Source organism: Tupaia chinensis, unplaced genomic scaffold, assembly GCF_000334495.1.
Source record: "Tupaia chinensis unplaced genomic scaffold, TupChi_1.0 Scaffold000447_1, whole genome shotgun sequence".
In the NCBI taxonomy this organism is placed as follows: Eukaryota; Metazoa; Chordata; class Mammalia; order Scandentia; family Tupaiidae; genus Tupaia; species Tupaia belangeri.
Genome location: NW_006159952.1, coordinates 339,677 through 352,896, shown reverse-complemented (window position 1 = coordinate 352,896; position 13,220 = coordinate 339,677). Strand labels below are relative to the sequence as shown.

The 13,220-nt window shown below is 40.7% G+C and overlaps 1 protein-coding gene across 3 annotated transcripts in view; it reads right to left on the bottom strand.

The window, feature by feature from the left end:
* Positions 1-4,064: 4,064 nt before the first annotated feature.
* NMRK1 (nicotinamide riboside kinase 1) overlaps positions 4,065-13,220 on the bottom strand; it is a 32,797-nt gene continuing 23,641 nt past the window's right edge. For all 3 annotated transcript variants that reach the window (XM_006155326.3, XM_006155323.3, XM_006155324.3), the window contains exons 8-9: positions 10,342-10,425; positions 4,065-5,549 (exon numbers count right to left, since the gene is read on the bottom strand). In XM_006155326.3, coding sequence (XP_006155388.1) covers positions 5,530-5,549; positions 10,342-10,425 — 104 coding nt within the window. In that variant the 3' untranslated portion in view covers positions 4,065-5,529. The remainder of the gene's footprint in view (positions 5,550-10,341; positions 10,426-13,220) is intronic.

The following is a 13,220-nucleotide window of genomic DNA, read 5'->3' as shown; positions in this document are numbered from 1 at the left end:
GACAGGCTCTGCCATGACTCTCTGACTGCCAGAGAGTAGCTGAAGTAGCTCCCGGAACCCTACTGGGAAAGCTGGCTGGAGATCTGTTCTCCGGAATTCTGCAGAAATCCACCCTCGAGAGTGCCTCATAAAACCTGCTCATGGAGAGGTATCTCTCTAGAGTGTTCCATCACAGCCACCCTCTGCTGTCATGCCATGTGGCCAAAGGAAAAAGGCTTACGGGGCCCAAATTAATGTTCACAGATGAAGCAAAAAGTGAGAATTTTAAGTTAAAAGTCAATACAATCAATAGAACAGTGATTCTGCAATATCTTTAGAGGCTGTTAATACTGTTCATTTCAGCCTTGTGATATCCAAATTATAGTCCGGTGAGGGCCCCTCTGGGTCTGCAAGCTGCTATCTGCCCATGACAGAGCAGAAATTCTGAAAGGGTGGTCCTTGGCTCATCAATATCAGCATCACCTAGAAACATGAATTCTAGAAATGCAAATTCTAGGGCACTACCGAAAACCTACTCAATTAGAAACTGGTTTGGAACCAACAATCTAAGTCCTGCCGAGCCTTCTAGGTAATTCTGGTATATGCTAAGGTTTGGGAACCGCTCCTCTAAGCAGTAAGTTCTAAAAACTTGCTTGTGCAAGCTTGCAGGGACATGCAGTATGGATTTCTTTGTAGGAGTTTTAGTCTCCCTCTTTTTTTAATTGCCAGAGGGTACATGAAATAGCGAGAGATGGAGAGAGAGAGAAACCTCACCTCAACGGGGCAGTCATGGCACAATCCTTTTCTTTTACTTCTCTCTCCTACCAGGACTTTGGACATGCATGTACAAGTGCCCGGCACGTTTTAGCCTATTGTTTTTAATCTTCAGCAAGGCAGCACAATTTCTCGAGAATCTGGAGCAGAGCGAGCATATTGTGCTGTCTCTGCTTCTGCACTGATGATGCGCTCCTGGACCCATGGGCATCCCACACACTCAACTTGGTAAGAAATTTCACTCTTGCTGTTCTTGTACTTGCAGGACCTTCTATCCTGATTAGGGTCCAGCGCTTCTACTGTCATTTTCATTTATTTCTGTGTGTGCACAGAAGTGGAAAGTAATGCTTCTTCTGCCTTTTCTGTATCTTTGCTGTTTAACTCTCTATCATCGATTTTGAAAAGCTGACAGAGCTACAAATCTAAGGTCAGCATAGCCGGACAGTGGCAAGGAGCTCTGGAGCTCACCACTGCTCCTTGTCTTGAGGCTAACCTCCTGAGCTGGTATGTCTCCTGGACTAGGCTCCAGGAGTTCAGAAGGAAAATGTTCACTTCTCCCTGACACAGCTCTTGCCTTGCCAGGCTCCTCGATGTGCTCCTTTCGAGGGAGGGAGGGAGAGATGATGATTCTAGCAGGCGGCTTGTCTGCCATTCTTTGCTTTGAGATGAACATACATGTGCATGGTTCTGTGATGTTTCTGCCATCCTTTGCTCTACAAAGAAAAAAATGCGCGTGTGCCTGCTTTATACAGTGTCACAGTTAAGGCTGGCTCTGATCCTGCCCTTAGCTAGCTAAGTAGAGCTGGACAGGCCAGCAGCTCTGATTTCAGTTTCCATAGTGAGGTCTAGAGCACTGGACCAGCTGATACAGCGCCAACATTTTATGATCTCATGTAACATCACAAGCATATCCTTCAAAGGTAAACCGGTGGGCTGGAATCTTGTTACTCAATGTAAGAGTCTGTGCTCTTGAATCTCAACCTTTTGTAAAATAATCTGTCTTATCAACCTTCTCCTCCCATACTAAGCCCAGCTATGGCATCATTTTTTTTAAATAATTTTTTTTTTATTCTAGAATTATTTTACTTAACTTTATTTAGATTTGGCCAGCGAGGGATAGGGGATGGGGGGGGGGTCAGAAAGCAAGCCACCAGGTCCAGGACTTGAACTGCGGTCAGTCATGTGGGAGCCCAGCGCGTTAAGCACCTCAGTCATGTGGGAGCCCAGCGCCTTAACCGCCACACCCACTGACCAGCCCCCAACTACATCTTCTTATAGTAAATTCATCCTAAAGGGACTGAAATTATTTATGTACCGAAAATGAAGACTTTGGCAGATGTGCTCCTAGTCAAATATGTACTGTATCTTTCTAGATTCAATATTGTCATTGACGTTTTGATAAAAAGTAACTATCTGTGAAAAAGCAGGCACAGAAACCAAGCACTGGGATTCTTCCTACAAATTCCTGACTTATTTTTTACTAATAATACTAAAGAAAAAGATAATTATATTTTCCCTAAATTATTTGAATGCTCCTATTTTTAAGGTCTGTCGTTCAGGGTGTTTAAATTTTGTTTTATTTCACGATAAAGAGACTTTCTGTGACCTGTTTTCACATGCTGAATGGGATGAAATTCTAACGTAGTATTTCTCCATCAGGAAGGAGGCTCATGCTTCTGTAGGGGAAAGGGGATTTCAAAAATTTTTGGAAAGGAAGTTTAAATAATCCTATTTATATTAATTTTAATCCTAAAACCAAACCAAACAAAACCAAAAACTCCTTCCACAAATCACAACCGACACTTAATACAATCATGGCCAAGGAGAATATGCAGGCAAAGATTCCCATAGCAAATTTCACTTGCTTTCCTATTTACTCTTTTTTGTTGTTTTTGTGAAAAGATCCTTGGTTTTGTTCCATGGAGACATCCCAAATCCACAAGTGGTCTGCATCTATCCTGACACCCTCTTCCCAGTCTCCTCTGCAGTGAGAAGTAGCTGCACGATCCCCGTTTGGGTGGGAAATGACAGTAGAGAGGTTCACGGGAGCTAGATCAGAGAAGTCTTCATGGCTACATTGAGAATTTCAAGGGGCCAGCAGTGGTGTAATGGTTATGTCACTGTACTCCCAAATGGCTGACCATGGTTCAAGTCCCAGACCCAGTCTTGACTTCATGCCAGGCACATGCATGTGCATGTCCCAGATCCTGGAAGGAAAATGGAGGAGAAAGAATTGTGGTGTGGTCATGCTCTGCCCGGAGGGAGGGTGATTTCTCACTTTGCTTCCATTTCTGTCTCTCTCTGGCAAGTGCATATGTTCTAAGGCAAAAACCTCTACATAAAAAAATAAAAGAAACTGAAACTTGGGGATCGGCAGGTGGTGTGCTAGTTAAGGCACTGGACTCCCACATGGCAAGTCATAGTTCAAGTCCCAGACCTGGAGGATTAAAAATCATGCCAGCTGTGTGAGCTTGTGTGCCTAAAATCCTGAGAGGAGAATGGAGGAGGGCGATTGTGTGGCCAACCCTCCTGGGCGTGATTTCTCACTTTCCCTCCCTCAGTCTCTCTCCAGTGACCACACATGTCCTATGGCAAAAACTTAAAAAAAAATGAATTTCTGTAGTTCAAGTCCCTGACCTGGAGGATTAAAAATCATGCCAGCTGTGTGAGCTTGTGTGCCTAAAATCCTGAGAGGAGAATGGAGGAGGGCGATTGTGTGGCCAACCCTCCTGGGCGTGATTTCTCACTTTCCCTCCCTCAGTCTCTCTCCAGTGACCACACATGTCCTATGGCAAAAACTTAAAAAAAAATGAATTTCTGGAACCAGCATTTGGTGTAATGCCTATGTTGCTGGATTCCCTCCCATGTAGTCAACCACGGATTGAGTCCCGGACCTGGTGGCTTAAACTCATGTGCATGCATGCCCAAGATCACGAGAGGAGAATGGAGGAGAAGGGATTGCGGTATGGCCATCGTCCCTGGGGAATGATTTCTCGCTTTCTGTCTCTCTTTCTCTGTCTTTCTGGTGAGCGTACATGCCCTATAGCAAAAACTTCTCAAAAAAAAAAAAAAAGAATGTCTAACTTTATCCTTATCTCTATCCTACTATCATCTCATGCTAAGTTCTATTGATATCCGCATCTCAAAAGGAGAACAAAACATTAAATTGCTTGTTTGAATCATATAATTACTCGGGGAATGAATCGTAATTTGAGCCTAGGTTTTATTTGTTTTGTGCTGTTATCGTGTGGGGGACCCCAATCATCAGTGAGGGTAAGCTAGCAGAAATAAAAAGACAGGCTCAGCCATGGTGGCATGTGCTGCTCAGGTCTGAATGTGACTTTGGGCCCAACTTGACAAGCTCGTGTGGTAGCGTATGCCTGTGGTCCTGGCTATCTGGAAGGCTGGGCCAGGAGGCTTGTGATACAGTGACACTGTCAAAAATCTCCTTCTCGCTCACTGCCTCTCTCTCTCTCATTAAAAAAAAAAAAAAAAAAAAAAAGAAATAAAAACAAAATCAGAGCTGACTAAAGGAGTCTGGAGTGAATTTTGAAAGTTAGTGGAACAATATAATTTATAATTAACAAGGATTAAGACTGTGAGAGGATCAGCAGGTGCACAGAGCTTAAGACTGACTGCATCCATACCTGGAGACTTGAAAAACACAGCAGGCCCTGTGCACACTTGTGTCAAACTCCAGAGTGGGGAGTGGAGCAGAAGTGAGTGCTGTGTGGCCATCCCCCGTGGGGGAATTCACCATCTCTCACTCTTTCTCTTTGGCAAGTGCATGTATCCTACAGGAAACTAAGAAAAAAAGACGGTCATGAGAAATGTTTGTTATTAATGAACAAAAGATTGATGATTACATAATTAAAATTCCAGCATCCAAAAAGCCTTCAAGAAATCACAGAATTCAGATCTCCTGTCTGGGTTTTTCAAGGTCTGGCACCTATATAAAATATGACTGAAATAACTGTATTTTTGTGATTGTAGACCATCAGTTGGACAAAAGCAAAATAAAACACAGGGAAAACTTCCTATTTGTAATAATCTTAATATAGAGATATAATGGTACTAGACACATGCAAAAAACAACAACAACAACAACAAAAAAAACCACACACACATATAACATCAAATGCACACACACAAACCCAGATACTGAAGTAAACTAATGCTTTATTCCACGTGACTGCTATTTCTAGTAATGCTACTATCTGCAGGTGAAATGGATTGGTGTGGGACGGTAGAGAGCAGTATATTCCAAACCATGGGTTCTGACCAATCTTAAAAAAAAAATCTTTAAAAATAGAAAAATATCACAGTGCATATGTAAGGTCAATGACTTATAATACTTGATGTGTGTGTATACACATATATACATATGCACATATATGCATACCTACACACACAAATGTCATATACGCACACACAATGGAATACAGGAATACATGAAAACAAATATGACTGCAATATAGTTCTTATTTCTTGCTCTGGTTCTAGTCAGAAAGTCAGATCATCTTTGTTACAGAACTGAGTTATTATTTGTGAGCTATGCTACATCTATGCACTTCCTGGATGAAAGCAACTCTTGAAAGTAGACGCCTGTCCACTGGCATGGCTATTGACTGTTCCACATGTTTTGTGATAACACACACACATATAAAACACAGCTGTCATTGCACCACTGTCCATACAGTTTCTTGGGTAAGGTTCTGAAATACATTCCTTTGAATTTTGTAGTTCACTGCAGGAAGGATTCGCTGCTTTCCACCTTTATGTTGATACTTGCAAACCTTGGGAATAAATACAAAAATAATTAATGGAGAATTCCAGTTTCCAATTCTCATTTTATTAAATTTTCACACTAACAGCAGGAAACCTAAGAATGTTAAGATTACAGGGATTCCAGAGGCAAAAATGTTGCATTCCTATGAAAAACTCAATCAAGTTCACGTTCCGGTCTTTTAATCCTTGCATTAAATTTTAAGCATATCTTATGATAACAGATATCCAATATAATTTGCAATTGGTGTAATAATCCTTGACTTCAGAGAATGCAATAGTTTGTGGACTAGAAGAATATCACAAAGGGTTACTGCCTGCAGTACAATTCTTACTTTGGTGTATTATCCTGGATGTGGGGAAAAAGTATTATAATATTTAATCCTTTTTTTTAAAATAAAGAAAGCCTAGCTGGATACTTGATCTGGTTTAAAAATTCAATAATAAACCTATCATCTTCTTATTTCACAGTTCATGTTGGAGAACAGATTTTTTATTGTAGTATTTTATTTCTGAAGTACATAAAATGTAAGAATGATTTTATTTTTTGACCAAGTAAGTATCACCCCTGAGGTTTTAGGACAGGGATATATCGATAATTGGAAAGGAATTTCCAAAAGAAACCCACACTATGTGTAGAGAGCATGTTATTTATCAGTGTAAAACACAATAACATTAAATATGCAACAATTGGGAAATGCTGAAGTAAGCTTCTGCTAATTTGGACTATTACATTATCATATTACTATTATTTTATAACTAGAAATTGTATTTTAAGTTCAGTATAGAAAAATACCAACAGAGAACATACAAACATTTGATAATTACACTTTTATTTTTCAACTTTATACCCTTTGGATTTAGAACCAGACATATGACATCTTTCTTCTGCACCAAAATGTCAATGTCAAGTCTTAGATTTCACTTCAGTATCCAAACCAGAATTCAGCTTGGACACCATTTTCTGGGAGAGATATTTAATCTCACTATACAATGAGCTCTATAAAGCTACGAAAATGTTAAATATTAATTTTAAAACAGAAATAAACAGGGCTGATTAAGTACACTGCCCTTGCAAATCCTAGAAAAGAGACTGATGTGAAAAGCAAAAAGACTGGGTGTGGTGTGCACTTAGCACTATGACATGTGGGCCCGCAGGGACTACTCTGTCCCCTTTGTTTTTATGTTAAAATTTTTTATAATTATTATGCTTTTATAATGGGACAAAAATAAGCATTTTTAAAGGGAGTCTGAGAATGCTGGTGACTAGACTGCTTTGTTACAGTAAGACTAGGTAATGACAGAATTCTACCTCAAACTTTAGATTTAATAAAGGATTGAATTGAATGTTTAAGTTATTATTCTTATTCTCCTGGATTATTTAATACTTTATTAATAATTGAGCTCAATCTTTTCTGTATTCTCTTCCATTATTATTGTTTTGATCACATTTATGATTTTATATACTGAGAAGAAAAAATGAGCTGAACAGGTTTATGAGATGCTGTGAGAAAACACGTGAAAAGTGTTCACGTAAAACATTTAAATGGCCTCCTCTGCTAACTCGGGGTTAAACTAGGCTATGCTGAGGGCCTCTCCAGGTCAGATTTTCCAGGACACTGTGGATAGAAGAGCTACGAAAGGTTATGGACTGCTATAAATAACCTAATAACTTATTTATGCTACTGAGAAAAACTAACAAAAATCTTGGAGGCAGAAAAAGCTGCTCTGCTTCTAATTTTATGTCTTTTCTATTTTTTAAAATATCTAGAACATAAGCAAGACAGCATTTTAAAAAAATTATAATTCATCCTTTTTAAAATTAATTAATTTACTTAATTCCATTTATTATTATTATTTTAATTTGAACAGAGAGAGACAGAGAGAAAAGGAGAAAGCGAGAAAGCAGCTGCCAGGTCTGGGACTTGAACCATAGTTGGCCATGTAGGAATCCAGCACCTTTAACCACCATGTCACATGCCAGCCCCTCATTATTAGTACTTTTTAAAGAATTATTAATTTTATTTAATTTATCATTATTATTTTTACTCAATTAGATCAGAGAGAGACACACAGAGAGAGAGGGAGCTACTAGGCCCAGGACTCACATGTGAATCCAGTGCCTTCACCATCCCACCTGCTGGCCACTATCATTATTACTTTTAAATTTTGCTATAGAGTACAAGTGCCTGAGAGAGAGCACACCTCCAAGGAGAAAGTGGGAAAGCAAGTCACCAGGTCTGGGACTTGAAACACATTCGGCCATGTGAGAGTCCAGCACCTTAACCACCAAGCCACTTGCTGGCCCCAGAAAGATAGCTTTAAGTGGTCTAGTTGCATACATCCTTACTTGCCTCTATATAGGAAAGCAAAGTGGAGGCTGTCACATACAAAGCATGCCATCTGGTTTTACACCCTGGAGGTGATGGCAAAGAATGGATTTGGAATGGGCTTGAGTGCAATTTGCCCAAGCTACACTACCAAGGCTTCTTTCATCTTTGTCAGCAGGTAGGTCACAAGACCCAACTCTAGTGTATGACTTGGTCATCAAAAGGGAACTGGACCCAAGCACTGGCCATAATTGAGAAAATGGATACAGCTATTCAGCAGGTGAAACACCTCTAGAACATGGTATTAGGGCCAGAAAGGGGAGCCAGTAACTTTCAGACAAGTGGCCCTGGCTAGGTGCCACCATTTATGAAAGCTCACCCTACACTCTCTAGCTCACTCATGTTGGTGCTCTGAGCTTCAATAGAGAGGCCTGCCTTTCATCAATAACAGATGACTTGAGTAAATGGGCATTTCTGCCAAGGATGATAAATTCTGCTAGCAAGAAGTAATTTCCAAATGATCCTGAAATTTCTTCAAAGCTGTTCAGGCCTACAAAAAAGGTTGAGCTTGAAAGAAGCAGTGTGCAAGATGAATGGGTCTTCGGTCAGGTGTGTTCCCTAGTACGACAGAAATTTATTAAGGACGTAGGAAATCTAGTTCATATTGATGACAATGGTTGGACCAGAATAGTTGCTTCTCACCGAAAATAAGTAAGTAAGTAAGTAAATAAATAAATAAAGCTTCACTGCTACAGTGACTCATACTGTCTTTTCTTGAGCTAGCTGATAATTGTGTTTTGCCAGTGTTAGTCATGGAAATCCTTCTGGTTCAAATACTTAAAAAATAATAGCAGCTAGATCTATAATTGTGCCATCCCAGGCACTTTTTCATTTTTCTTCTGGTTTCCACCTGCTGCCCTACCTTGCCTTTGGAAAACTGTCTAAATTAGGAGTTCGTAGGTGGGATATTCAGTTACAAGATGGGGTATCAGATCTAGTCCAGCCAGCCGCTAGCATCTCCACAGTGATTGGTTTTGCAAGTCATGTGACTCAACGGCGGACCTATCAGTCTCACGTGGGACTTTTCAGCTGGGCTAAAATGGGAAACTGTTTTTGCAAAATAATTGTTCAAAATAAAGTCTTTTAAACATACGTAAAGTTAGTGAGAATAATATACAGATCCCTTTGTACTCAACATCCAGTTCCAACATTTATCAACCCATAGGCAATCTTGAAAAAGGATAAACTGCTTTTTGTTTTATTTTGTTTTCTTTTATACCAGGTCTCTTGAGTCTAAGACGAGGTACTGCTAACACATATCATGCCTTTCTATAGACAGTTTGACTTCAAAATAAACAGTTTGAAAGCAGAATTGAGGCCGAGTCTTGAGGACTCTATTTGAACTCCTCAATCCAGTTGAGTGTGTGAAGCACTGTACCTGCACTTTTCTTCTTAAAAAAAAATTATTTAATTCTATCTATTACTCTTGTTATATATTTTCAATTCACCAGAGCGAGACTGACAGAGAAAGTGAGAAAGCAGGCTGCCAGGTCTGGGACTCGAACTGTGGTTGGCTATGTGGGAGTCCAGCACCTTAACTACCACGCCACCTGCTGATGCCACCCTGCACTTTTTTTTATGCTTAAGTCAGATCTAGGTGGATTTCTGTGACTTGCAAAAGATTATATCTACCATGAAAACCTTAAAGAACCAATCTTTAAATAATTTTTATAGTCCTGTGTTTATTTTTTATTTATTTACTTATTTTTGAGAGTTTTTTTTTTTTTCTTTAGGGCCCGTGCACTCTCCAGACAGAGAGACAGAAAGTGAGAAATCACCCCCCCCCCCCGGGGGGGGGGGCCCCCCCCCACCCCCTCTCCTCCCTTCGCCGCAATCCCTTCTCCTCCATTCTCCTCTCAGGATCTTGGGCATGCACGCACAGGCGCCTGGCGAGAGTTTTAAGCCACGGGGTCCAGGACGCGAACCGTGGTCGACTATATGGGAGTCCAGTGACATAGCCATTATGCTAACTGCTGGTTCCCAGTCCTGTGTTTATTTTTGAGAAGCAAAAAATTTACAGAAAATCTTTAGGGGAATAAAGGAAAAGGGGAGTTCTAGACATATCAAAATAGAATCATCTCATTTTCATCAGACTCTGCCCAAATGATAATTTCAGACCCACTGGGATGGCCATCTACTACAAAATTTGCACTAATTGATGCAACTATCATTAAGATATGTACTAAAGGATAAATATTTTTACCTATAAAAAAACTGACAGACAAATTAATGAAGTCCCTAACTCACACCGAATCTGAATTTGAACTCAAAAAATCTGAACTCGGAATTATCCTGAGTGAGGAATCAATATAACCGCTCCCATATCAGCACCTGTATGCCACTCCTAGGTATGTAATGAACTACTGTTCTGGTTGTTTCTCCTTATCGTCCACTTCGATAGTATAATACTTACACTTGTGCTTTGCTAGTTCTTGTATTAGATCTTCATATACTTGTGAAAAAAGGTCTTCTTCAGATTTTGTTCCATCTAGGTAAACTGAAAAGGGGAAAGAGGGCAGTTCAAATGCTCACAGGCTTAATACAGGATGCTTGCTTTGGTAATGGACATCTGTTGTAAATGCTTATAATGTTGTAATGTTTTAACCAAAGAAACCAAGATCATAACGTAAGAAATACGATTAAAGAAATAGGTCATAGCCAGGTAGAAAAGGCCAATAATTTGGTTTGTTATATTAGGTCACTGGGAAAGTAACGATGCATTTTTCTGTTTTTTCTATGCAGAATGTGTCAGGACTTTGCCAATGACCCATTAGAGAAATCAGTACTGACCACTGTGAAAACTGTCTTCATAAGAAAGAAAGGAAAAGTGGAAAGAAGGAAGGAAGGGAAAAGAAAAGAGAAGAGGAAAAAAAGAAAGAACAAAGAATTAAGTGGCATTGTACATATGGTACTTTAGGTGCACTGAAGAGGTGCCTTCCCAAAACGGGTCATTTAAGAGGAGTCCTCCAACTCACTTAATCATGAAGATAGCCTATGAACTGTCTTGAACCATACAGCAGGCTAGGCTCTGTGACACTTTCACTGAATTAGAATCCAGGCCCAGGAGATAAGTACTTAGAATAAAATAAGCACGGTGGAGGCCTGGCAGGTGGTCGGGTGGTTAAGGTGCTAGACTCCCACATGGTCAACCACAGTTCATGTCCTGGACCTGGCAGCTTGCCTTCTCACTTTCTCTCTCTCTCTCTCTCTCTCACTGTCTCTCTCTGGTAAGCACAGATGTCCTATAGCAAATAATAATAATAATAATAAATAAATAAATAAAATTAAATGATTCTTTAAAAGAAAAAAGTCAGCATGGGGGCCAACAGGTGGCATAGTGGTTAAGGTGCTGGATTCTCACATGGCTGACTGCAGTTCTAGTCCTGGACTTGGCCTCCTGAAAGTCACACCGGCTGCTTGAAAATCACACTGGGTGCATGTGTGCGCAAGCCCAGGAGAATGGACTGTGGCATAGACCACCCCATGGGGAGTGATTTCTTACTTTTCCTTTCACTACCTCTCTCTGTCTTTCTCTGGCAAGTACACATGCCCTATGGCAAAAACCTTAAAAAAATAAATCAGCATGAGCAGTTTTAGTGAAAAAGTGAAAGCTCTCTAGGTGAAAAGAAGGAAGGGTAGAGAGGTATGACAGAACTCTGCCTGTTAAGAAAAAGACGTGAGGTCGGGGGACCAGCAGGTGGTGTGGTAGTTAAGGTGCTGGATTTCTACAGGGATGATTGCTTTTTGAGTCGAGGACCCAGTGTCGTGAAAATCAAAACAAATAAATGGATAAATAAAGAAATAAATGGTTTCTTTTTGTGTTTTTTTTTTTGTTTTTAAAAAAAAGAAAGAAAAAGAAAACTGTGCGGCCAGCAGGTGGCATGGTAGTTAAGGCACTGGATTCCCACATGGTCAACCATCATCTGAATCGCAGACCGGTGGCTTGAAAATCATGCTAGGAGAGCTTGTGCGTGCGTGATCCAAACGCCAGGAGAATGGAGGAGAAAGGACTGGTGCATGACCATCCCTCCTTGGAGGTGATTTCTCACTTTCCCTCTCACTGTTTATCCCTCTCTCTGGTTAGTGTACGCACCCTATGGCAAAAACCCAAAAAAAACAAAAACAAAAACAAAAGAAAAGAAAAAGAAAGATGCACAGTTTGGAATGGCTAGAATGTGGGGAGGGGGGAAGAACCAGAGATGAGATTTTAGAGCAGGGCTCTGCCTTAGCTTTACGGGCCTTGATGTCCGGCCGTTTGGAGAACTAGACTGTGGAAGGTATGCCAGCAAAGCAGGGCCAAGGTTAGATTTGTATTTATCAATAGTGGAGAAGGAGGGAAGGGCAGTAAGAGGCATCCCTGGAACCAGTGGTCCCAGCTGAAAGTGGTGCAGTCAGATCTTGGCACGTGTCCTGGGGACGAGCTCTGTGTGTGGTTCTGACAAAGCTACAGACCCTGGAGGCCGAGGGGCTTCCTACAACATGGACAAGTCCCCTTTATCTCCAAGAGCAAGTAAGGACAAGGGCTCAGAACTGATGAATCCTTTGCATTGAGCTCTATAGCCTGGCAATCAATCCTTAGCCCAGGCCTTACATAAAGACACTCACTTCTAAATGACTACATAATGTGTCTCGGCAACTGGACTTTCTTACGTGCAAAACAGACTTGCATTCATCTCTTACAGATCTTCAACTCTTCCACTTTTTTGTTTTCCAGAGTTACACCAGCCAGTTCCTGAGGTCAATTCATTTTCCTGCACCCTCCAAATCTACTCTACCACCCAGTTCTATTGAGCGCAAATGTCCAATATCACACCTCCTAACTCTGTCCTCCATACAGAGAAATTTAAAATAAGCATTTTATCAGTCATGTCCTTGTCTAAAATCTCCCTGTAGAGAGCTTCCCATTTCTCTTGATAGTGACCCGAGTCCTCACCTTGCTTATTGGCCTTGTGGGGTCAGGACATAGCCTACGCCGCCATTATCAACTCTCTTCCTTCATTTTCTCCACCACAAAGCTTTCTCTACACCAGCCTTCTACCAATTTCTGCCTATTCCATCCTGTCCTCTGGTCTTTCTGTGTGCCATATGTACTGTCTGGGGTAATCTCCCACCCCTCTGAGTTAGTTCAACTCATGAGAGTTTGGTTTACCCATGGCTTCTTCAAGGAAGCCTTCCTATCACTGTCCTTGTACAGCTCTCAGGAGCTTGGTGTTGGAGCACAAAGGGCATTCTTGTGCAGCTAGGGTATTTATTTATTTTATTTTTTATTTTTTTTAATTTTTATTTATTTTA